Here is a 27158-nt window from a genome sequence, read left to right as displayed (position 1 = left end):
CTTGTCCTGGTTAGGCAAACGTTAATAATAAATGTGGTGTGCGTACTGTAAGACCTTCGGTACACACACCATCAGATTATTTGACTTGTCGCTCTAGCGAAGTAGGCGAGTGTCAGCAATATGTCTCGTGGTCTTATCGTGGCGTGTTTATCTTCTGCCGTTAGGTCAGACGATAGAAATGCCACTTGCACACTTAGAGTAGCGGATTGACGGTGACCAACTTTAAACAGAACTTGATTAATTATCACACACATTTATTAAAATAATAAAAATCATAGCTATTACGTAACTTGATTCTGGATGCTGTTTACAATTGACACTCTGAAGTTCCTTTGGTCTGGTACGTTACTCTTATTCTCACATATCTCTCATACATGACAAAGTGTCTATTCATTTATCTTCAAATGGTTCAAATGACTCTGAGCACTATGAGACTTAACATCTATGGTGATCAGTCGTCTAGAACTTAGAACTACTTAAACGTAACTAACCTAAGGATATCACATGTATCTTCATGGCTATGTACAGAAATATGATAATCTTCTAAGGCGCAGACTTAAACTTGACCATAGACTGGTACAGACAAATGCAGACTAATGCAGACTGGTGCAGATAAATGGAGACTGACTCATCGGAGGTCTGTACAGTCGTTATAATACCTCGCGCGTTCAGGTATCACTGCGCGAGTGTGGTCCGCGAGGAGAAAAGGTTCTACGTTAGCAGCAATCTCATTGGCTGCGTGACATATTAATACGCGGATCGGCGGAAGCAGAATTTGGTCGGTCTTTATGGCAGCGCCATCTCGTAGCGCTTAGACGGACGAGCGCCGCGCCTGCGCTGTTGTGGTTAGCGGGGCTCGCTGACTACGCGGAGCTATGTACACAACAATAAGTCTAACTTGTTGTGTAGCGAAATGGTTGACACCGTTGTGTCAGTGTTGTCCTTGTGCTAAGCGGCCAAGTGCGAGGATATTTTAGTAATTATTTTGTGAAACCATCGTGCCTTGTACTCGCTCATCAGGTATTCCTACGATTTAGCTTTATTAACTAAGGAGAGCTGAGTTCACTTCTCCTACAAGTCTAAATTGCTCCTCGGTTGGCATTAATTCACAATATAACGACCGACGAGGAACTTCTCGGTTAGCAGACGGTGAAGTGGTGGAGTTTCGGAGGAATGTTCAAATGTGTGTGAAATCTTATGGGACTTAACTGCCAAGGTCATCAGTCCCTAAGCTTACACACTACTTAACCTAAATTATCCTGAGGACAAACACACACACCCATGCCCGAGGGAGGACTTGAACCTCCGCTGGGACCAGCCGCACAGTCCATGACTGCAGCCCTTAAGACCGCTCGGCTAATCCCGCGCGGCGGTGTTTCGAACGGCTACGGAAATCTAGGAAGACAGAATCGAAAGAGATGTGCGTGATTTGGATCGAGTTCCAACAGAACAGTGGCTACAGGCTGAGCGACAGTCGATTAGGTTACTCTACAACGGTTTCGATGAGTTGGGAAGTCCATACACCATCATAAGGACAAAAGGGAGACGATGACAGGCATCTAGCAGTTGCACACGCGTACTCACGTCTATGAAGGCCTCGGCGTTGCTGTCGCCGAGGACGACGTCCCCGCCGCCGGGGAAGAAGAAGCGCTTGATCTGCTGCCACAGCTGCTGCGACTGGTTGGCCGGCAGCTCCATCAGCACCGGCATCAGCTCGTCGAGGCGCGCGTTCACCTCCGACAGCTGCGTCGCGTTGCTCAGGATGGCTGCGCAGACCACACCCTCCATTTGTCCTGCATTTCTTTCTTTACGTACTACCTCGACTTTTTCAAACAGTACCTTAATATTCTACATCTACATCTACATCCATACTCCGCAAGCCACCTGACGGTGTGTGGCGGAGGGTACCTTGAGTACCTCTATCGGTTCTCCCTTCTATTACTGTCTCGTATTGTTCGTGGAAAGGATTGTCGGTATGCCTCTGTGCGGGCTCTAGTCTCTCTGATTTTATCCTCATGGTATCTTCGCGAGATATACGTAGGAGGGAGCAATATACAGCTTGACTCCTCGGTGAAGGCATGTTCTCGACACTTCAACAAAAGCCAGTACCGAGCTACTGAGCGTCTCTCCTGCAGAGTCTTCCACTGGAGTTTATCTATCATCTCCGTAACGCTTTCGCGATTACTAAATGATCCTGTAACGAAGTGCGCTGCTGTCCGTTGGATCTTCTATCAACCCTATCTGGTACGGATCCCACACTGCTGAGCAGTATTCAAGCAGTGGGCGAACAAGCGTACTGTAACCTACTTCCTTTGTTTTCGGATTCCATTTCCTTAGGATTCTTCCAATGAATCTCAGTCTGGCATCTGCTTTACCGACGATCAACTTTATATGATCATTTCATTTTAAATCACTCCTAATGCGTACTCCCAGATAATTTATGGAATTAACTGCTTCCAGTTGCTGACCTGCTATATTGTAGCTAAATAATAAGGGATATATCTTTCTATGTATTTGCAGCACATTACACTTGTCTTCCTCTTGCCGGCTGCTCAGGCGGGAAGAGGTGGCCCTCAAACGTCTTCGGATCGGGCACTGTCCTCTGACGCATAGCTATTTATTACGGTGGGAGGATCCTCCGTTTTGTGATGCTTGTGGTGTGCACATCTGTGTCCGGCACATTTTAACAGACTGCATTTTATACCGTGATGCAAGGGCAGAAACACAAGTTGATGGGGATCTGCCCTGTGTTTTAGCTAACGATGAGACGTGTGTGTCTAGCGTTTTTAAGTTTTGTGATGTGTCTGGACTCTGACCTAAACTTTTAGGCTGGAGGTCTTAGTGTATTGCAGAGTGGCTGACTCCTCCCTTTTTTCCTTGCGGTCAGCCAGCCACTTCCATCTGCTACATTGTTTTAGCTCCCTCTTCCATTTTCTTCCTGTGTTGTCCATGTTTTACTGCTGACGCCCTGCTTCATCCCACGCTTCGGTGTGGGTGAGCACATACTTTTCAATGATTGTTCCCCGTGTATTATGTACCGTTTTATGTAAATGTTCTGAGTTTTTTTCTTGACACCCGTCTCACTATGATACTGAACGGGCGGTGAAGACCTTGCTGTCGTGCACCCACAAAACCCTTCTACTACTACTACTACTACTAGTCCCCTGCGGCACACCTGGAATCATTCTTACTTCGGAAGACTTCTCCCATTGAAAATGACATGCTGCGTTCTGTTATCTAGGAACTCTTCAATCCAATCACACAATTGGTCTGATAGTCCATATGCTCTTACTTTCTTCATTAAACGACTGTGGGGAACTGTATAGAACGCCTTGCGGGAGTCAAGAAACACGGGAACCCGTGTCTTTGGGCCTCCGAGTCTCGTGGACGAATAGCGCGAGCTAGGTTTCACACGACCGTCTTTTTCGAAACCCATGCTGATTCCCACAGAGTAGATTTCTAGTCTCCAGAAAAGTCATTATTCTCGAACATAAAACGTGTTCCAAAATTCTACAACTGATCGACGTTAGAGATATAGGTCTAGAGATATAGGTCTATAGTTTTGAACATCTGTTCGACGTCCCTTCTTGAAAACGGGGATGATATGTGCCCTTTTCCAATCCTTTGGAACGCTACGCTCTTCTAGAGACCTACGGTACACCGCTGCAAGAAGGGGGGCAAGTTCCATCTCGTACTCTGTGTAAAATCGAACTGGTATCCCATCAGGTCCAGTGACCTTTCCTCTTTTGAGCGATTTTAATTGTTTCTCTATCCCTCTGTCGTCTGTTTCGATGTCTACCATTTTGTCATCTGTGCGACAATCTAGAGAAGGAACTACAGTGCAGTCTTCCTCTGTGAAACAGCTTTGGAAAAAGACATTTAGTATTTCGGCCTTTAGTCTGTCATCCTCTGTTTCAGTACCATTTTGGTCACAGAGTGTCTGAACATTTTGTTGTGATCCACCTACCGCTTTGACATAAGACCAAAATTTCTTAGAATTTTCTAACAAGTCAGTACATAGAACTTTATTTTCGAATTCATTAAACGCCTCTCGCATAGCGCTCCTCACACTACATTTCGCTTCGCATAATTTTTGTCTGTCTGCAAGGCTTTGGCTATGTTTGTTTGCTGTGAAGTTCACTTTGCTTCTGCAGCAGTTTTCTAACTCGGTTGTTGTACCACGATGGCTCTTTTCCATCTCTTACGATCTTGCTTGGCACATACTCATCTAACGCATATTGTACGATGGTTTTGAATTCTAATTTGTTAGGGAATAGTATTCAACAACTAGTGTATTTTAAGGCGTCAAAAACAAGAATGCACCGCTTGTATACACTCTCAGACAAAAAAAAACTCTCATCATGATGGAATTATCCGAGCGGGACGGAAATCAGCAGACACGATGCACATATGCAGACAAACAAATGCTTATACACACATCAAAAGAAGTTTTGCATCACCCCGGTTTCCAGAACTTCTGAAGATAAACGTTGACTGTGGACATTGTATCATAGACACAGTCCCTTTCACTGCTCAGAGACGTCACTAAACCCGCCCAAAGATGTAAACAACCATGCATGAGCAGCGCCTATTAGAGGGAGGGGGTCCGACAGCCGATCAGTTCCATTCATTCCACCAGGAAGGAGGTACACGGCTCGTATTTTCTGTAGTTCAGCCCTGCCTAGTCGCTCAATACCGCGGTTCGATCGCGTCCGCATTGTTACTTTGTGACAGGGTTTGAAGGCAACCCCGTCAGGATGAATGCCTTAGAGACACTGTCCAGCGAGTGCAGCAACGTGGAGATTCCCTGATGTTTTGGGATGGCATTATGTGAGGCCGATGTACACCTACATCTACATGGTTACTCTGCAATTCACACTTAAGTGCCTGGCAGAGGGTTCATCGAACTACTTTCATACTACTACTCTACCATTCCACTCTCGAATGGCGAGTGCGGAAAAGAAACACCCAAATTTTTCCGTTCGAGCTCTTATTATTCTCTTTATGGTGATCATTTCTCCCTACGTAGGTGGGTGTCAACAAAATATTTTCGCATTCGGAAGAGGAAGTTGGTGATTGAAATTTCGTAAATAAATCTCGCCGCAAAGAAAACCGCCTTTGTTTCAGTGACTGCCACCCCAACTCGCGTATCATATCAGTGCCACTCTCACCTCTATTGCGCGTAACACGAAACGAGCTGCCCTTCTTTTCACTTTTTCGATGTTCTCCGTCAATCCTACCTGGTAAGGATCCCACACCGCGCAGCAATATTCCAGCAATAAAATGTTCAAATGGCTTTGAGCACTATCGGACTTAACACTTAGAACATCAAACACATCCCTGCCCGAGGCAGGATTCGAACCTGCGACCGTAGCAGTCGCGCGGTTCCAGACTGAAGTGCCTAGAACCGCTCGGTCTCATCGGCCGGCTAATATTCCAGCACAGGACGGACAAGTGTAATGTAGGCTGTCTCTTTAGTGGGTTTGTCACGTCTTCTAAGTGTTCTGCCAATAAAGCGCAGCCTTTGTTTCGCCTTCCCGACAATATTATCTATGTGGTCTTTCCGCCGCTGGTGGTCAGGGAAGGCTCCGTAACGGCGGTACGTGAATGCCATCCTCCGACCGATAGTGCAACCATATCGGCAGCATATTGGCGAGGCATTGTCTACATGGACGACAATTCGCACCCCCATTGTGCACAACTTGTGAATGACTTCCTTCAGGATAAGTACATCGCTCGACTAGAGCGGCATGCATGTTCTCCAGACATGAACCCTATCGAACATGCCTGGGATAGACTGAAAAGGGATGTTTATGGACGACGTGACCCATCAACCACTCTAAGGGATCTACGCCGAATCGCCGTTGAGGAGTGGGACAATCTGAAGCAATAGTGCCTTGACGAACTTGTGGATAGAATGCCACGACGAATACATGCATGCATCAATGCAAGAGGACGTGCTACTGGGTATTAGAGGCACCGGTGAGTACAGCAATCTGGACGACCACCTCTGAATGTCTCGCTGTATGGTGGTACAACATGCAATGTGTGGTTCAAATGGCTCTGAGCACTATGGGACTTAACATCTATGGTCATCAGTCCCTTAGAACTTAGAACAACTTAAACCTAACTAACCTAAGGACATCACACACATCCATGCCCGGGGCAGGATTCGAACCTGCGACCGTAGCAGTCGCGCGGCTCCGGACTGAGCGCCTAGAACCGCTAGACCACATGCAATGTGTGGTTTTCATGAGCAATAAAAAGGGCGGAAATGATGTTTATGTTGATCTCTATTCCAATTTTCTGTACATGTTCCGGAACTCTCGGAACAGAGGTGAAGCAAAACTTTTTTTGATGTGTGTAGTTACAGACACATTGGGTAATTTATCCTAGAGAAAGAGTTTCATAAATTGAGAAAGCCAGTAACGCGCTGATGCACAGAGTTTTTGGATGCCGTGCCACATTTCCAACTACCGCTTTAGTTCGTCAAAATCCCGAGCTGGTTCGAGGCCTCTGCCCATAATGCTCCAAATATTCGTAGTTGTGGTCAGATATGGTGACATTGCTGGTCAAGGTAGTCTTTGGGAAGCGTGAAGACAAGCAGCAGAAACCCTCGCCGTTTGTGAGCGGGATTACCTTGCTGAAATGTAAGCCCTGGACGGGTTGTAATAAAGGGCAACAAATCGAGTAGATTGTCGTCGACTTACCGCTGTGCCGCGGGTGACAACCAAATGGGTCCTGCTATGAAATGGAACGGCACCCCAGACCAGCTATCTTGCCTGGTTGTCGGGCCGTACGGCGGGCTACAGACAGCTTGGTGTCCCAACGCTGCCTGCAGCGCCTTCAGATACGACTTCGCTGGTCATCAGGACTCACTTAGAAACGGGCCTCATCACTGACAGTTCAGCTCCAGTCAGTGAGATTCGAGAATTGTTTGTCTATACATAAACGTTACGTCTACCGATTTCTGCCCCATTCGAATAACTCCTTCGTAGCATTTTTTTTAACACCCACAACTAGCTCGTACGATTCTCTATAAGGTTAACCGCTTCATCTGTAGCTTTGCAGTACGTGTACATGTATCACAGCACGTGGAGAGGGCCTCCCCCATTACCCTCTCGCTGAATATATTGCCGATCCTCTTCTTACCGCGCGGGCTGCATAGAGAGCTTGCTCACAACTTTAATTGATAGTACAACTCTGTTGTGACAATTCCAGGAAAGGCTTTGATGGTCTCTGGTTAACAAAGAAGTTGTCAAATATGGTTCAAGGATTATGTTTATTTTAACAATTACCGTATGTCTCAATTCCTCAAAATATACGTCGCGGTACTCAGTAATTTCTGTAAATATCAGCCGGCCGAAGTGGCCGTGCGGTTCTAGGCGCTGCAGTCTCGAACCGCGAGACCGCTACGGTCGCAGGTTCGAATCCTGCCTCGGGCATGGATGTGTGTGATGTCCTTAGGTCAGTTAGGTTTAACTAGTTCTAAGTTCTAGGGGACTAATGACCTCAGAAGTTGAGTGCCATAGTGCTCAGAGCCATTTGAACCATTTTTTTGTAAGTATCACGAGCCACTATCATACAGACAGAGCTTCACGTAATACAAATCATACTAGACAGTAAACGCGTCAGACCACTGTGCTCTGCTACCAATCACGAACAATCTCCTAGGCAAGCATCGACGCGACGACGCCCTTTCGAGCATACCACGTCACAACACACGCAGCATGTTAGTGCGCACCAAACCTGGAGACATGGCTTAGCCACGGAATGAGATTGAAGCTGTTGGGACGGTTCGTGAGTCCTGTTTGGGTAGCTCAGTTGGTAGAGCATTTGCCCGCGAAAGATAAAGGTGCCGAGTTCGAGTCTCAGTCCAGTACACAGTTTTAATCTGCGAGGAAGTTTCTTAGGTTAAAATATAATTAAAGAGCTTAGGTAGAGACCTTTCAGTAGTTGTTCATAGTTACTGGACTAGAACAGACTCGATCCACCTCTATGGAAATTTGCGTTTGCTCAAGACAACATTATCCGTGAGAGAAGGTAAAGTTTGCTTAGTGTCATGTAATTCTTGATACACCCCAAGGCATCTGCACAATTACAAGCTTGGCACGGTGGTGCTCTCGTTCTGCAGTACATTGGCCATACGGCGCTGTGGTACTTTGACCCACACCCAACGCCCCCTACTAGAAATGGTGACTTCCGACGTCGGAACTGCTGCTTCTCCTTTAAGTACTCGTTGTGTTGTCCTTTCAGGGCTGGGTAAAGGAAGGAAGATCTCCGTTTAACGCCCGACCGACGACGAGGCTCTCGGAGACGGAACACAAACGTCAGACTGGGAGAAATATAGAGAAGCAAGTCAGCGGTGTCTTTTTCAAATGAACATTTTCACTATTTACCTTTAGCGATTTAGAGAAAACATGGTAAACTTAAAATCAGGATGATCTGAGGGGAATTTGAACCGCTGCCCTAAAGGTTGAGCGGCTGGCCGGAGTGGCCGAGCGGTTAAAGGCGCTACAGTCTGGAACCGCACGACCACTACGGTCGCAGGTTCGAATCCTGCCTCGGGCATGGATGTGTGTGATGTCCTTAGGTTAGTTAGGTTTAAGTAGTTCTAAGTTCTAGGGGACTTATGACCACAGCAGTTGAGTCCCATAGTGCTCAGAGCCATTTGAACCATATGAAAGGTTGAGCGAAGCCCGTTCCGGTCCACACACCAAGGAAGTTTGGTCGGTGGTGCCACAGATCGAAACGAGTTCCTCCAGCTAGTAGCAACGCTTGCTTTTGGTAACTCCGTGCTTCTGCACTACCCGGAAGCTCGAGCAGTTTACGTCACAGCTCGAGAAATCCCAGGCTTCGCTAGAGCTTTCTATCGCTGCGCGATGTCTTTACTTTTCTCGGTGATATTTTCGCGACGTTTCTCAGTGTTACTGACATACCATAGATTTTAATACTAAAAATCTCTTTGAAACACCGAATGCGATATTTCTTATGGTACAAGTCATTTGTAAAAACAGCAACTAATCAATAAATAAAAAACCACAATTACGATTCAGTCTTAATTCTCGTGCGTTCACTCGTCCCGCAATCAACTGATGCCTGTTGGTACCTTCTCCGCGACTGGTCTTACAGCTACCACATAAAATCTGTATTTACAGCCCGTTTAGTAGGATTGGATTGGATTGTTTGAGGGGAAGAGACCAAACAGCGAGGTCATCGGTCTCATCGGATTAGGGAAGGGTGGGGAAGGAAGTCGGCCTTGCCCTTTCAAAGGAACCATCCCGACATTTGCCTGGAGCGATTTAGGGAAATCACGGAAAACCTTAATCAGGATAGCCGGACGCGGGATTGAACCGTCGTCCTCCCGAATGCGAGTCCAGTGTGCAACCACTGCGCCACCTCGCTCGGTTAATAGGATCTATTTGGTTTATTAGGCATTTAATTTCTAATTAATTTACCTCTTGGCTTCATCCGTATGTTACCATCGTGTTTTCGAGCTGATTGAAAGCTGATAACTTTTGTAAACGTTATTCTAATATTGAAATAGGGATCAAAATGCTCATTTGCAAATCACTTACTGATCGATTGTAGCCTCTAATCATCAAATAAAATACTGCGTTGGGTCCAGAGTCAAGTGATACTTTTTAAATACAACATTTTTGCCTTAACTGTTAGTTTTCTTTAAATAATCCCCAATAAATCCTTAAGCAACCGCACATAGTGTATGAGAACTACGAGGGGACTTCAAAAAGCAAGCTACGCGTTGTCATAACATGTCAAGTAATTGTTTTTGAATGTTGCACCGCACTTTAAATTCACAGAGATGCTTGACATTATTTTTCTACAGTCACGAGTCTCTGTAAACAACGGTCGTAACTTTCTACCAATCCTTCAGTTCCTCGGCAATAGAAATCCGCTCCTCGGTCGCGGAGCCTTTCGAGAACCGCTGAGCGAATGTCGTCATCGATGGAAAATCTGTCTCCACGGATGTTCTTTCAGCTTGCCAGAAAGATGAAAATCGCACGGGGCAACATCTGGACTTCCCGATCAGCGTCAGCCACGTCTTCGCGGCCTTGGACAAATTTATTGGTACTATTTGACTACTGCTGGACACGGCATTGCATTTGATCCACACACCGCCACAATTTCAAGGTTAAACTGTGTGAAATTTAGACGTTGGAATACGAGAATCTCACTGTCCCGCGCATTTCAACTTCGCAGTACGTTTCCAGTTGGTGCGTCATTTCGTTTGCACAGTGTGATGCACGTGTTATCTGGACGCCAGGAACATGTACACTATTCTGGCAGTTGTTGTTATGTTGTCACCGCCAGACACCACACTTGCTAGCCTTTAAATCGGCCGCGGTCGGTTAGTATACGTCGGACCCGCGTGTCGCCACTGTCAGTAATAGCAGACCGAGCGCCGCCACCCGGCAGGCCTGGTCTAGAGAGACTCCCTAGCACTCGCTTCAGTTGTACAGCCGACTTTGCTAGCGATGGTTCACTGTCTACAGACGCTCTCAATTGCGGAGACGACAGTTTAGCATAGCCTTCAACGACGTCATTTGCTACGACCTAGCAAGGCGCCATATGCAGTTACTATTGATATTGATATTGTGAATCATGCACCGTCAAGAGCGACGTTCATCATTAATGGATTGAAGTTAAGTATGAAACTAATTACGTCCGCTTTCTGAATTCTAATTCCTTCTCATGTTCCAGACCTCACGTCAGTATAGTCCTTCCCTCCTCATGCCAGCCTGCGTGAGCTAAAACGCGTGCATTTCGGCCTCCTCTAGTAACACGGTGTTGGCTCTTCTGCCAACACAACAGTTGTGACCTAGTCTTACTGTGAGACGAGAAGTGTAACTTGCTCTCTGAAGTTCCTACGTATTACTGTAAATTTCTTGAAATACTACAGGAGTTTGTGGGTTAATGTCATTTTGCGTGTTCTGCGATTCATGAGATTCTCATATTTCAACCAAAGATATAGTTTGTTCTTGGTAATTTCTCGCGTATCGCACGCATTCGTGCCGCGCGAGTCAGATGTCACGTGCTGGGTCGTGCAGCGCTCGGTTACTCGCTACGCCTCGGGCGTCGAGAGCCGCTGGGTGAGGTATGCGGGGTACTCACGGACGGCCCTGATGATGCCCTCCTGAGCGACGACGCCGGTGAGCCAGGGCACGGACGTGAAGGCGGCGGAGGAGCGGCCGCTGGCGGGGCCGGCGCTCAGAGCCGCCTGCAGGATGGCCAGCGGCGCGGCGGCCAGGAAGCGCTCCTCGGGGTCGCCGCTCGACTCCACCGTCGGCCGGTACAGCGTCAGCGGGTCCACCGACCACACCTGCGCACCACAGGCGTGCAACAGAATCTGATGCGTGGAAAAAAAAAACTTCAGACTGTCATCAGGCAAAGCGGCAAGCTTGTGGAAGACTCGAAAGGCGTTACTCACTCTTCCGGTACTGATTCTACGATGTCACGCTTATGCCGATGATTATGCTCGCTTCGTCGGTTACGAGAAAGCTTTTCACACCACTCATCATAACAAACTGACGTATACTGATGAGAAGACCGCGGATATTAGGTAAAAACCTATTTTGTTCCTGAGTTCCTATTTGCATAAAAATTTGTACTTATGCTTTTCATGACTATTTACACTTAATAGCGTTAATTCTATAGGACCTAAAATTGCGTTTTTCGACGTTGACGCCTAATTTTGCCTATTTCGGCATCATAATTCTAAGAAGTACCTATTTCATTAATCTGACATAAAGTTCTTGTGTTTTCAAAGATTAGGAAAAGGAAGTAAACTTAGGGCTTTACGTCTCGTCGAAGGCGAAGGTCGTTAGAGACTGTTTACAATTCCTTTGCTTGCCTTACTACCAACAGCACTCGGCACGGTTGAATGGTCACCCATCCAAGTACGCGCCGAGCGCGACAGTACTTGACTTCGGTGAGCGAATGGGAAGCGGTCAAAGATTTGAGTTACACATTAGAATCGAACGTAAGAGTACTAAATGTTATATTTGAAAATATTTCGTTCGTAGGATTCTGGCCAGCTGTGTATTTTCGCAAAGAAACGCTTTCATAGGCCTTAAGTTGAGCACGGATTAAAAAATCACAATGTTAATCGTAGACGCCCTCTATAGCTAAATTACTGCCCTTCGCGCCTTTTCTCGCTCTGTCTACAGGCAGTCCTATCAAACTACTCCGTTTCGTGAAAGGTATTATACGTGACTTTTCCGGTTCGAAAAATAATTTGTCAGCAGTGAGATGTTTTCATCTAAAGCACCGGTAGATTCCATTAGCTTGTTCAGAAGGGGCGGCCATCTGTCAGCAACGAGTACGGTACTTCCCCTACCTCTCCGATGCACCGCAGTAAAAGGAAGAAAAAAACAGGTCATCGTTCACTTTTTCCCAGCGAAAACAAATCAGTACATTGTGTAGCGACCGACGCGTTAAGTCTTACTGACGTTCTAAGTGCAAAATAAATTCTAGTTTCTGTGTGAGAATACTACGCCATGCCGAAAACAGCTAGTTCAAAGTCTACTCATAGAAGGTAGTGGCTGCAAGAACCGACCACTTCCCATAGCGACGTTGAACGCCGCCTGGTGACATTGTGGGCACGTGAAGCGGTAACAAAAGTATATAAGCGGAGTACACAGGGATGGGGCATCATCCTAGCAAAGATACCGGCTGCAAATGGGGAAATCCATTGAGATAAGCGACTTTGACAAAGGCCATATTATTATTACGCAGAGCCTGTGAACGAGTATCTCGGAAACGGCGAAGGTGGTCGAATGTTCACGTGCTACTGTCGTGACCATCTACGGAAAGAGGTGGAGGGACAGTCAACCACCGTTGGTGCCAAATGGTTGGTCCTCCGCTACTCTTCACAGAACGTGGAGTTCGGAGGCTTGTCTGCTCTGTAAAGCAGGATACATGGTGCTCTGTGGCATCTCTACTGAAAGAACACAATACTGGTGCACGCACAAGTGTTTCAGAGCACATCGTACATCGTTGAACATGGAGCTCCATAGCAGACCACCCCAAAGTGTTCACATGTTAACCTAACAACAACCTCAATTACGATAGCAGCGGGCACCATCGGGATTCGAACGCCGATCAATGGAAATGTGTCAGCTCTTCGGGTGAATCAAATATTTGTTACGCTACGTCTAAGGCCGTCTCCACAAACGGCGTCATGGAGGTGAACGGCCGCTCGAAAGAAGCAGTGTTTCACGGCCGCAGGCTGGAGGGAGCAGTGTTATGCCATGCAAGATATTCTCCTGCGCTTACATCGGACCTGTGGTAGTAATCGAAGACACACTGATAGCTGCCAACTACCTACATATCTTCATTCTTGATGCCTTCCCGGACGACCATGTCATCTTTCGGCAGTGTTTCGGAGCCAGAACTGTGCTACAGTTGTTTCAGGAGCGTTATAGTGAACTCACTTTGATGACTCGGTGACTAAATTCGCCTGATGTAAATCCTTTGGAACTCATCTGGGTCGCTATCGGGCGCCATACGCGGAATCAATGATGTACTTCGTTCCAAAGACGACCAAATACGTTATGAAGCAAGTGGTCGTAATGTTTTGCCTCACTAGTGGGTATCTTACATGTACTGGTGCTGTATGGTTGTGAGATCCAACGGATTGAAAATCTGTACAGGAAACAAAGTATTGGTGTGCATGTCGACGGTCAGCTGTCAGAAAAGGTATCGATTATGAATGAAGTTGGCCAGGGCTGCATTCTCTCCCAATTAATTTTCAACATCTATTCTGCGAACATCATCCAAGACGCTCTTGGTGGAATGTATCAAGCAGCCGTGGTTCATCGGGTTATCAATAACATCAGATACGCTGATGACATTGTCTTACTTGCAATCAGGCTGGAAGATCTTCAAGAACTACTAGAGGCTGGAAGAGAGCAACTACATGGCGTTATGCTTAAATGTCAAGTAGAGAAAATGAATGGTCGTCAGTAGAAACCGAGAACCGAGATGAAATCTAGGGCACACTCGCAGTCGGTGATTAATTTTCAACATCTGCTCTGCAAAAATCTTCCAAGATGCTCTCGATGGATTGTATAAAGGAGTGGTGGTTGATGGAGTTATGAGTAAAAATTTCGTCATATAAATATTTGTGGTGTCAAATCAGCGATGCCTCAGACTTTTCTCAAGAAATTCTCTGCTGAATTGAACAGGCCAGAAGTTCTTACCAGAGAGTGTAGAAAGTTCTGACTAGCGGTGAAATAATTATTATATTTCGCCGTCCATTACTTCGATGCTACGTATTGAGTATCCTACTTTATAGACCTGAGTCATGGACACTTTCTGCAGTATTAAGTAACGTCTTAGAGGAATCTGAAGTGTGGGCGTATTGAAGTACATTAACTGTAACACTGCCAGATAAATTCACAAATGTAGTAGTAAGATAACTGGAATACTTTGGGCATATAATTCACAACAACATCATATACTTCAAGGAAAGAATGATGGGTCCAGGATGTAGAAGATTATCCTCGCTCAAGAACTTAAGCCAGTGAATTGAGCACATAGCCGCTCTTCAGAAGAGCCGTGGACAGACAACAGATTATGATAGAGGTCGCCACTGTTCTTGAAGGGCGAGGCATTCAAAGAACAACAAAGGACAAGACGTGGATATACACTGTATTTATCTACAGAACGATGTAGTGACTTGTAGAAATCGAACCAGGAGAACATCAGTTTGGGTTTCAAAGAAATGTAGCAACACAGCGACTTTACTTTTATATACATGTATTTTAAATGTAAGTCCCCTGCCACGTTTTCTATTTGTGTGTGAAGGCTAATTGCAGAAACTGTTGTAAGGCTTTTGATACAGTTTGCACTAATAGACAGACTGAATCACGAGGAACGTTTGAGTGCATAGTTTATTACCACTAGGCCAGAGAAGTCGTCCGACATAGACACTTCGTGCTACCCGTGCGAAACCAAGTCAGATCGCTAGTAGACGATAAGTTGTAGAAAGACAAGACTACATCTGCAAAATTTTGTAAATTTTAGAAACAGCTTTTGACAATGTTGACTGGAATACGCTCTCTGAAATTCTGAAGGAAGCAGGGAGCGATAGGGCATGTACAACTTTTTAGAAACGAGACTGCACTTCTAAGAGTCGAAGGATGTGACGGGGAGGCAGTAATTGTGATCGGAATGCAGGAGGGTTTTAGTTTATCCCTCATATTGTTCAATCTGTGTATATAGTAATCGGAAAAGGAAAGCAAACAGAAATTTGGAAAAGTAATTAAAGTAAATGGAGAAAGTAATAATAACTTTTGAGATATGACGGTGGAGTTTAACTCTGGACGTCACAACAATGGACATCGGACATTAGATGAGTGAAATGTGATGAGTCTTGAAAAGAGGTTACAGGATGAGGACGAATATCGGAAGAACAGGGATAATGGAGAGTAGACGACTTAACTCAGGTGGTTATGAGTGGATAAGGTCAGTAACCGAGGCTAAGGGAAAGTAAATGACAAACAGCAGAAATAAAGAGAATATAAAATGTCGATTGGCAATAGGGAGAAAAGCTTTCCTGATATACAGAAATATATTAACCTATAATCTAAATTTTATTAAGAAGTATTTATTGAAAATATTTGTCTACAGTGTACCCTTGAATGGAAGTGACACCTACACAACACGAAGAGAATAGAAGCTTTTTAAATGTGTTGCTACAGAAGAATGCCGATGATAAGAAGGGTAGTTTGAATAACTAATGAAGTTATACTGAATCGAATCAGAGCGAAAAGAAATTTATATCACAACTTGACTAAAAGGAGGGGTCAGTTGACAAACACGCATCCTTAGGCATCCCTGTGATTTACAGATTTTGAGATCCCTTTTGGTACAGACTCAACATAATTTGTCTGTGTTGATATCCATTGCAAAACCTATGTTAATATTGTGATGAATATTCACGTCAGTGGTACAGCTTCCAGTATATTACACCAGCTCACTAAGAAATTCAGATTTGAAATGTGAGTCGGGAAAGGAGCTTCCATTCACCAAGACTGTTCTGAGTAGACGTAAAGGAACTTCTCATGCCCTAAACCCGGAAAAACGAAGTCGTGTTAATGGAACATATCTGAAATATCTCCGTTTCGGAAATTACATTGCGCTGATTGTCTCTTAAGACTAAGCCTGAAAACAGTTGTAATAAGACTAAAATAATCAACATATCGAAAAAAATCTACGAATCAAAAACGAAGTCAGCTGATGAGCTTGTATATTTAGTCGAAGACTGCAGACTAGATGAACTGTAAAATAAATAAGCAGAGAACGAAAAATGGTCGGGAGAACTTTTGGTATCATAGCAAAGCTTCCGACGTATTTGAAAAAGAAAAAAAAATGCTTTATCTGTATTATGGATTTTGGTTTATAGAAATGAGATATGAATCTCTAATACGAAAACTCAAAAGATGTTGGGACGTACTAGCATGGACGGGGAAACAAATACTATATCAGGAGATACGAAACGTTGGTGCTGTAATAAACAGCTTCTTGATACGGCGTAGCCAGATTGGCCAGGTTCTAATCTTGCTTGTGTGGGAGGCCTCCTGTTTAAGTGAGAAAGGGAGAGCTTCCATCATGCGCCGTGTCTGTGGGGAAAGCGGCTCTAGTTTCGAACTCAGTCTTGACCACGTAAAGCCATAGAATTCGTCCTTACATACAAACTGATTAGTAAAGAGACTGAGGGGATGGGTAGAGGTTACAACACGCAAAGAAAATGATTATAATTGAAATGTTTATATATTCTAAACATCAGGACCTTATTCATTTCCGAGAACAGCCTTCACAAAGTAATTATACAACAAAGAAATACTGCAGAAAATGACATAAGAAACAGTGATAAACACTGAAACTTATTAACGGGAGGTAGTAGCGAAGTGGCGGACAATGTTTCATTGCACTAAAGGACATATTCTACCTCTGCTCTAGTGACTGTGAGGGAATCTTTTTGAGACAAATCAGAGGGAGAACCGAACACATGAGAGATTGTCGAGGCAGCTAAGAGAAGGCTGGTGGCGACGTCTTCCTTACTACAGAGCGGGGCAAGTAAAAGTGGCCCAGGCGAGTGGCAGCATTAACGGAGGAGGAAAAGACCCATAGTTACTTCCAACAGGATGGAGAAACTGCTCATAAAGCCTGCCGAGGGCGAACCTCGGAGCACATTTACACAATATCCGCGCCCGGCAGAGCTGTTCGGGGAGTTCACTCTGGTCGCGGCCCTAGCTGGCCACGCAAGTCACCTGATCTGTCTCTGTGCGATTACTTTGTGTGGAGAGCCTTCAAGTGTAACTTGTACCGCAATAGCCGTCATTGTCTTCAAGAACTGCAGCAGAACATTTCGGATGAGACCGCAGCAATTCCAGCAGGCCAGCTTCGATCCGCCTTCAGAAAATTGCTGACCAGGGCCCAGAAGTGCCAAGAGATAAATGGTGGTCACTTTCAACATCAGCTATAGTTAGGTTAGTACCGTATTTCTTTTCCTCTATTCTGTTTCTTTGTACCCTGGAACTCTATTCTTCTTTCGTAGTAATCAGCAGGCTGTAACAATGCACCGATGCAAAATAGTTTCTTTTCCCAGGTTAAACCAGTCGCCCTATCGCAGGCGTTATTACGCATTCCTGTCCAAAGGGATGAATATGAAAACTGTAACGAATTTCCAGGCTGCAGTTGCTAAGAGCCTGTTGTGGTTTTCTTTGGCGTCTTTTGAGCTCATAATTTAACTGCAACCGGTGCTGTCCGAAGAGAAGTGGGCTAAATTGGCCGTGCCTCGGAGTCCTATGACTTTGGACTGACTGCTCCTGAGGAGGTCTCCGACCTCAAAGAGATAAGTCTGCTGAGAGGGGCAGTGGATAAGTCCTACCTGTGGGGACGTAGAAAGCAGATAATGTCTTCGAAGCTCAGAGGTACCTCATGCTGCTTTCGCGCCAACTGACACTAGGGCGGCCATGTTCCATATCAAGTTTCCTTTCTGAAGAAGAGGAAATCCTTCACATTTTTAGCAAATTCTAACGGTTGTCGCCATTTTGAGGAAAACCGCAATTTCTCTCAGGAAATTCTGGGGTACTGATCTCCAGTACCTAAGGAGTCCTTCTGTCATTGCCACTTCTTTCTTCAATCTATCTCAGAAGCATTAATCTGCATATAAGTTACCCAGGTACAGAAATAAAATTTCTGCCAAAGAAGCATCTACATGCAGAATGACATTTTCACTCTGCAGTGGAGTGTGCGCTGATATGAAACTTCCTGGCAGATTAAAACTGTGTGCCGGACCGAGACTCGGACTCGGGAGCTTTGCCTTTCGCGGGCAAGTGCTCTACCATCTGAGCTACCCAAGCACGACTCACGACCCGTCCTCACAGCTTTACTTCCGCCAGTATCTCGCCTCCTACCTTCCAGACTTCACAGAAGCTCTCCTGCGAACCTTGCAGAACTAGCACTCCTGACAGAAGTCTGCTGAGAAGGGCAGTGGCTAAGTTCTACCTGTGGAGACGTAGAAAGCAAATGTCTTCTTGCCCGCAAAAGGCAAGGGTCCCGAGTTCGACTCTCGGTAAGGCACACAGTTTTAATCTGCCAGGAAGTTTCAAGCATCTACATGGTTTTAATTAATAGGGGTCTGTGTGTATGTGAAGTGGCCTCGTGTGAGCTCTCATGTAGGCGTCTTCGCACACGGTGAGGCTGACGAGTTGTAGCGTCACAGACAGACTGAAGTTGACGACATAATTATGACCGCAATTGAAGTTAAATGGCGATAAATGGGAATGGACAATAAACAGACAAAGGAAATTCTTTCTTGGATTCCAAGAACTGAGAAAATACTGAGACAACCAGCTAATCGAAGGTCGAAACATGACATTAAAAAAATATGAGAAAGATACGTGGGTATGAAAGAACTGGTGTTCAAGGTCCCATCGATGATGAAGTCTTCAGAGATGGAGCGCAAATTCGGATTTCGGAAGGAAATACAGCATCTGTCCCAAAAATTTCGAGAATAAAATTCTCCTGTGAACGAGAAGGGCTACAGGGATGCAGTTTTCGGGGGTGACAGGTCTTGCCTAACGAATGCGACTTGGCTACGCCGCCTCTCGGCATTGACAAGAGTGAAGATCGCGCCTCAGTCGTAGTGTGTTATGATAACGCATGGAGATTCGAATTGCAGTGATAAATCGAGCAGTGAACCGCTATGAAATTTTGCGTTAAACTAAAAAAAATCTGGCTCTGAGACGGTGGTCGGGATCCGAAAGCCTTAGGGGAGTAACCCACTGCCAACCATGAATTCAAGAGTGGCGGAAGATGCTCCGGGTGGGCCGAGACATCGCCAAAACGGGCGCTTCTGGTGTCCTTCAACGTTTCAAACGCACCAAAATGTGCAGAGAGTGGGGAAAATTTAGAATAGGAAACGATACCAGAGCATAATAATAGTAGTAGGGGATTCTAGTCTGCTGAATTCGAATGTTTACAGCATTTTGAGAGACGAGTTAGGGATGAGATAGGTGTGGACAAAGATGATCCGAAATGTGCTGACCGATGAAGACAAGGGACGTGTAACGAGTTGTTGCAACACCGTGAAATTTTTTGGGCAGGCTAGTGACAGACGACGAGACTTAGGTTTTAGAGTACAATCCCGAGTGAAAAAGATAAAGCAGTGAGTGCAACACGGAAAAATTCACCACGCATCAGGAAGACCCACATACGCCAATCCAGAGTTGGCAATGCTTATTGTCTCTTTTTACTGTAGAGGTTTATTCACAGCGAATTTGTGACTCAGAAACAAATAGTTAATGGTCAGTCTTATATTCAAGTCCTGCCTCGGTTGCGGGATAGGGGCAAACGCGTCAGGAAAGACATCACGAACAGCTGAATTTTGCATCACGACCCACCGCGCCACACTGCTCTAGTCGTGCAAGTTTCTCGCCAAGAACGGTATGGCAACGCTGTCTCAGCGCCGGACAGCCCTGATCTGACACCACCGGATTTCTTTCTGTTTCCGAGGACAAAGTCGTTGGAGGAGGTAAGAGAGATTTCGACTCACTGTCGTAAGGAGGAAACGGACGACGCCTGCCAACAAGCCTTTGCAAACTGGGTGAGGCGGTGGTAGATATGTAGATGCGGAAGGAATATACTTCGAACCTGTATAACGTTTTGTAGATTAAGAATCAATAAATGCCTTTACAAAAAATTAAACCTCGAAACTTCTGGCACAAATCCTGTAAAGAGCTGCTATGTGCCAGCAAGAAGACGATAGCTGCGGCTTGGCTGCTGCTGGAAGCGGCTGCGCGCACCTTCAGTTGGTCCGTCGCGTCGACGAGGCGCGCGGCATCGACGGTCCTGAGGCAGGCGACCAGCTGCGAGCTGGAGCTGGAGCTGGAGTTGGAGGAGTCGACGTCGCAGCCGACGAGGGCGGCGTGCCGGCGCGCCAGGCCGGCCGGGTCCTCGGTGGGGAACGCCCACGCAGCCACCGAGTTGCCGCTCTCGCTGATGGCCCGGTGGAACAGTCCTGTACACACACACACCACGAGACTGCTCGCCTTCTTGCAAGGATGTGATGGGATTCTTCTAAATTTCTGGAGAGGCCAGTGATATGCCGCGCGCCGCTAACCTGTGATCTTATTCAGAGCGCGCACTGTAATCGATTATAGTTCGCTGTCCTGGTGCGGGTGGCGCTCCGGTGGCGATTTGCTATGACGTCGCTGGCGTGTGTTTGCGGTGGCCAGCGGAAAGCGACAGGGTAGTTGGTTTTCCAGGGACTGGACGGAACGTGAAGTTCGCTCTGCCTGACCTGCTAGTGACTAGCGCTAAGGTTGTTGTGCCTCGCAATATGAGCAGAGTGGTCTGGGGCGGAGGCGACTCGCCACTGTGCTGGCCATGCGGTGGTGATCAATTGGCGTACTTGTTCTTTCTGCCTGTCTGATATGGAGGTCCGGTGGGGTCCTGTGATATTCTGGCCCGGAGACAACTAGTTGCTGAATTTTGGAGTCGTCTGCCAGGTTAGGTTGTGGGCTCGGTTGGCTCTTCAGATTTTCCCACGGAAGCTCCAGCAGCGGTTTCTGAACTTTTCTGATGTGGGACGGTGTTGTTGGAACTTTTTTCTGTGTGTGTGTGTGTGGCTCGTTACGATATTTGTTGGTACTAATTTATTTGCTCAACTGGAGTCCTGCCCGGAGTCGCGTTCATGTATGGTACATTTGGCAGTCGATGTGTTAGGTAAAGTCTGCCTAAGAAGGGCTGTTTTGTACAGTATATACACTCCTGGAAATGGAAAAAAGAACACACCCACCATACTTGCTCCGGACACTACGAGAGGGCTGTACAAGCAATGATCACACGCACTGCACAGCGGACACACCAGGAACCGCGGTGTTGGCCGTCGAATGGCGCTAGCTGCGCAGAATTTGTGCACCGCCGCCGTCAGTGTCAGCCAGTTGGCCGTGGCATACGGAGCTCCATCGCAGTCTTTAACACTGGTAGCATGCCGCGACAGCGTGGACGTGAACCGTATGTGCAGTTGACGGACTTTGAGCGAGGGCGTATAGTGGGCATGCGGGAGGCCGGGTGGACGTACCGCCGAATTGCTCAACACGTGGGGCGTGAGGTCTCCACAGTACATCGATGTTGTCGCCAGTGGTCGGCGGAAGGTGCACGTGCCCGTCGACCTGGGACCGGACCTCAGCGACGCACGGATGCACGCCAAGACCGTAGGATCCTACGCAGTGCCGTAGGGGACCGCACCGCCACTTCCCAGCAAATTAGGGACACTGTTGCCCCTGGGGTATCGGCGAGGACCATTCGCAACCGTCTCCATGAAGCTGGGCTACGGTCCCGCACACCGTTAGGCCGTCTTCCGCTCACGCCCCAACATCGTGCAGCCCGCCTCCAGTGGTGTCGCGACAGGCGTGAATGGAGGGACGAATGGAGACGTGTCGTCTTCAGCGATGAGAGTCGCTTCTGCCTTGGTGCCAATGATGGTCGTATGCGTGTTTGGCGCCGTGCAGGTGAGCGCCACAATCAGGACTGCATACGACCGAGGCACACAGGGCCAATACCCGGCATCATGGTGTGGGGAGCGATCTCCTACACTGGCCGTACACCACTGGTGATCGTCGAGGGCACACTGAATAGTGCACGGTACATCCAAACCGTCATCGAACCCATCGTTCTATCATTCCTAGACCGGCAAGGGAACTTGCTGTTCCAACAGGACAATGCACGTCCGCATGTATCCCGTGCCACCCAACGTGCTCTAGAAGGTGTAAGTCAACTACCCTGGCCAGCAAGATCTCCGGATCTGTCCCCCATTGAGCATGTTTGGGACTGGATGAAGCGTCGTCTCACGCGGTCTGCACGTCCAGCACGAACGCTGGTCCAACTGAGGCGCCAGGTGTAAATGGCATGGCAAGCCGTTCCACAGGACTACATCCAGCATCTCTACGATCGTCTCCGTGGGAGAATAGCAGCCTGCATTGATGCGAAAGGTGGATATACACTGTACTAGTGCCGACATTGTGCATGCTCTGTTGCCTGTGTCTATGTGCCTGTGGTTCTGTCAGTGTGATCATGTGATGTATCTGACCCCAGGAATGTGTCAATAAAGTTTCCCCTTCCTGGGACAATGAATTCACGGTGTTCTTATTTCAATTTCCAGGAGTGTACATAGTGAATCACTGCTGCTTGGTATATGTGGTCGTCTGGGACCTGAGCAACACGATCTAGTCAATTTGGTTGTGTAAAAGCATTTAGTGGTATGTTCTGTATTTTATTTTACTGTGTTGTTATTAACTTGGTGGAATAGTCGCGTTCGGTGTCGTTAAGGCACTTATAAGGCTGTGGTGTGACTATTCACGTGCGCTTGCCTTTTATTGTTTCGTTTTAGGAAGCGAGAATTGTTTGAGATTTGTGTGTTGGCTTCCGGTACTTAAGAGCACCCGAGTTAACGGCGCTGCGGTTATCATGTGCTGTCGGGATGTTATACTGTATTTTGAATTTTATCTTGTGTTGATATTATCTGTCGTGTGTTACAGAACATAGCCAAGATGCGTAATTGATGGGTAGTTGTGGGAGGCATGCCGCGGAGCTCTCAGCGGTTTGTTTCGGGGACCGTTTCTAGTGGGAAGACTCCGAAGTGTTGAGAGCTCGCTCTTCCGTGATTGCGTAGGGAGTTGCTGCGCCCTTTGGTTGTATCGAATTATTTGCTTATTATATTTATTGGTTGTGTGTTGCGCATCTTTCATTTTATGGTGCCAAGCGCCATTATCTTAAAGTTTTTTTATATAAATAATTTTAAATTGTTATGCCAAGTTAACTTATTATTGGATTTTGTCTTTTGGATAAACTCTAAAAGCACTGTTGTAAAAGGTTCCTGATTTTATGGTGGCAAGCTGCCGTTATTGTTTTTTAAAGCCCACTCTTCAACCATTTGTTAAGTTTTGTAAGTTATATGAATTTGTTATTTAAAGGAGTTTAGTATTGGTAGTTTAATAAATTGTGTACAGAGTCTACTGTTTGGATATTATTGGGTGGAACTACTTGGATAGTTGTCTTATAAGAATGCACATTTCAGCCAGGTTGTGGTGATGCGGTTGCTGTACCTGCACCGGCGTAGCGCTGCCCTCGACAGTTCACGTTACTTCAAGTTAGGTTGGTTATAATGTAATAGCGATGCTGCAGCAGCAGCCTCTACACACACAACAACCTAAATGGTTTTCCATTCTACATCATAAATGTAAGCTGTTGGACAATATCAGTGCATGTAAGAATTCGTTTTTGGGTGATTGCTCCTCAGTGGTCACAGTGACACCAGATGAACTACCACATAGTAACGCAGATACGTGGTCCAGCAGTCACATTAAAGTGACGACCGCCAATGTTCCACGTCAACGTGCAACAACCCCAGTGGCAGCGCTAGCAGCAGATGGTACAGAAGCGTCTTTTGGGGATGCGAAAAACTGTGCAGTCGTTGTTGTAATGCGGAAACAGATAAATTTACGTAACGCGTAAAAGGGCACGGCCGTGGCTGTCGGGCCAAGTGCGGAAGGATTTCCGAAAAATCAAAGTTTGTAAACTGTTTGCATAGCGCCGTGGTTAAAATATATCGGGCATGGCAAAATGGCGCTATCCAGATCCGCCACCGAGGCAACTGTGATCCACTAGGGCAATAGATGAATGGGTGAACGATAGGGATGGTGGTTATCGGCAGAACAACCAGTTTTGGGTTACATGAGGTTTCTTTCAACGCCAGTTTAACTGGACTGTCAAAAACCACTCAGAGTAGCCGGTTTCTGAAGTAAATGATTTTCCGTTTTTCATTCTTACTATTTTCTATAATAAACGTGGAAATCGAACAGAGGCTGAAACACTTTGACTTTCTCACTTTTAAGAAACATAGAATCAAACTATTAAATTAAATAGGCAAATAAAAGAAAACTTAATCCGTCCATCTTTCACTGCTTTTCTTGAGAAGTGGTAAGTGGTTGACTACTACAAAAAAATGACGATATTCTCCTATTGATTCTAATTTTTTGAAACTCTGGTCAAGCATCACGTTGTAATCGGGGATCACACCACTACTTGGAAATTACGAATATTCAGTGATAAAGGGCGAAAACTGAGGTTGAAGAACTCGAATTTTTCCGCTTTGAAGGACCATAAGCAGACGCGTGTTCTGCAGTAGATCACCTGCTTTCTATTTTTATTTTAACTGCGAACGAACTGTTAAGTTTTCTCCTTATATTATATCACGTGTTAGTTGTGGCTTTTCCCTTTTTAATCATTTAAAGCAAATGGAGAGTCGTACTTCAATAACCCCTCGACCGTGCTCGACGAACTGGGCTCGGGAGCCATTGTTGCACTGTCGTGCTCGACGAACTGCGTTCTTCCAGCCGTGCTCTCTTGCCGGGCGTGCTCGTCGAATTCAGTTCGGCCGCCTGTTGGCGCTCTTGTACGTGCTCAAAGAAAGGCGTTCGGGCGTGCAGTCGACAGCCTACGAAATTCATTTTGACGTCTATATCAGCCGTTAGAGTCGCTCTACACAGTGTAAAGTTCTTTTAACGGAGGTCGTTCGCGGTCTTTTCAGTGAAATAATATATTTCGTGAGACAATAGTTTTCCAAGTGCAAACATGTCGAAACGCTCATCTTCTTCGTCTTTGCGTAATGAAGACATTGAACCATTATTACATTAAAGCGATAATGAGTGGTCTAGGGCCAGTTTTTCGAGCGGTGGAAATGACAGCGATGACAATTTCAGTGATGTGATACCGAAACGTCAAGTGTGGAAGAGGACAACGCAGAAGAAGTGCTGACTGCTGACACTAGTTGTCCAGCATCTTGGTCAGTTAAATGTAGTGCTGATAGGAGTAAGTCTCCTTTCACAGGCACACCAGCACTAAAAACTAGTTTCGACGATCCTCTAGGTCCATTAAATATTTTTACCTTCTTTTTTGGTGACAGCTTGTTAACAATTATATCAAGTGAAACAAAAAAAATATACCGAACAATTTAAAAGTTGAAACTTCCTGGCAGATTAAAACGGTTGGAAGGGCATTTTCCCGCGAAAGGCAAAGATCCCGAGTTCGAGTCTCGGTCCGGCACAAAGTTTTAATGTGCCAGGAAGTTTCATATCAGCGCACACCCCGCTACAGAGTGAAAATCTCATTCTGGAATTTAAAAGTTCATATGCAGACATAATGAAACAACGATCTCGTGTGCACAAGTGGCTGCCTACAAATAATGGAGAGCTCTTTTCGTTGTTTGCATTGCTATTTTTCCAAGGAATTGTGCAAAAATCGAATTCGAAATGTATTATTCGAGAAAACTAGTTGTTGGAACTCCAATTTTCCGAAAATTATGTCTGAAAGTATATCTAGTCTTCTCTTGAAGTTCCTTCTTTTCAATGACAATACTTCGTATTCGCAAGACTGAAATTTCTTCCAAATTGTTCAAACTGAAACCTGTCATTGACCATTTACAGAAAAAATAAATAAATAAATAAATTTAAAGAGGTTTATACTCCGGAACAAGGATTGTCAATTGATGAATCCCTCCTACTGTGGAAGGGCGGCTTCCATTGAAACGTGCTCCTGTTGGAATTAAGTCATTTTGTCTGTGCGAAGCAAAAAGTGGCTATTTGTGTCGCTTTATCATTTGCACTGGAAAAGACACAGTGTTTGAACCACAACGTACTGAATATCCTTTAGCGTGGAAAGTTGTTTTGTCGTTACTCGAAGAGTACTTTGGAAAGGGATATACGGTTTTTATCGATCGATTCTATTGAAGTCGCCAGCCGTTAGATTTCCTTTCATCTAAAAGCACTGACTGTATTGGAACAGTTATGGTGAGCAAAAAAGAAACGGCAGCAGCTTTGAGGGAGGGAAAACTCGGGAAAGGTCAAGTTAAGGCCTTTTATAGAGGAAAGTTGATGGCGATGCGATGGCGAGATAAAAAAGATGTGTACACTCTATCCAGTATCTATAGTAACGAACTGAAAGAAACTGAGAAGAGGAGAACAGTAAAAACAAAGCCTGAAGTTATACTGAAATACAATAAACAAAATGGGCGGCGTTGATTTGGCTGACCAGTACGTGACAAATTATACTGCCACAAGAAACCACCTGTGAAAATATTATAATTATGAAGCAGTTTCTCCATTTCATGGGCGTGGCAGCTCTCAATTCCTACCGTTTATATAAGAAACTTTGCGGAAAATTGGGACGACTCGATTTTCAAATTCGTCTAATCGAAAGTTTACTAGAAAAATACAGTACACATGTTGTTTCGTACTATCAGCACAGTAAGGTTGGACGCCCCTGCCAAGTTTCAGCTCCAACAGGTTTGGTAGGCCGGTACTTTCCCAAACACATTCCAGCTACTGAAAATAAGAAGGCGCCGACACGAAAATGTCGAGTGTGTTGCAGCATACTGGATGACAACGGGAAAAAATAAGAAGAGAAACGCGTGTGTATTGAGAAGAGAGCGATGTTGGATTGTGTGCAATACCATGCTTTGAGCTATACCATACAAAGAATAATTTCTAATAAATATTCCTCAAGAAATTATGTTTAGCTCCACCACTAAAACCCTTCCTCAGAATATAAAATGAATAATAAATAAC

At 45.7% G+C, this 27158-nt stretch overlaps 1 protein-coding gene across 2 annotated transcripts in view; it reads right to left on the bottom strand.

Moving 5' to 3' along the window:
- The window catches only part of LOC126412432 (juvenile hormone esterase-like), a 160899-nt gene that overhangs the window by 36132 nt on the left and 97609 nt on the right, over nucleotides 1-27158 (bottom strand). For both annotated transcript variants that reach the window (XM_050082027.1, XM_050082026.1), the window contains exons 6-8: nucleotides 20337-20551; nucleotides 11134-11341; nucleotides 1585-1766 (exon numbers count right to left, since the gene is read on the bottom strand). In XM_050082027.1, coding sequence (XP_049937984.1) covers nucleotides 1585-1766; nucleotides 11134-11341; nucleotides 20337-20551 — 605 coding nt within the window. The remainder of the gene's footprint in view (nucleotides 1-1584; nucleotides 1767-11133; nucleotides 11342-20336; nucleotides 20552-27158) is intronic.

The sequence above is a fragment of the Schistocerca serialis genome, chromosome 7 (assembly GCF_023864345.2).
Source record: "Schistocerca serialis cubense isolate TAMUIC-IGC-003099 chromosome 7, iqSchSeri2.2, whole genome shotgun sequence".
NCBI classification, from domain to species: Eukaryota; Metazoa; Arthropoda; class Insecta; order Orthoptera; family Acrididae; genus Schistocerca; species Schistocerca serialis.
The sequence above is the reverse complement of the archived record's forward strand: the minus strand, read 5'-3'. Positions and strand labels throughout refer to the sequence as shown.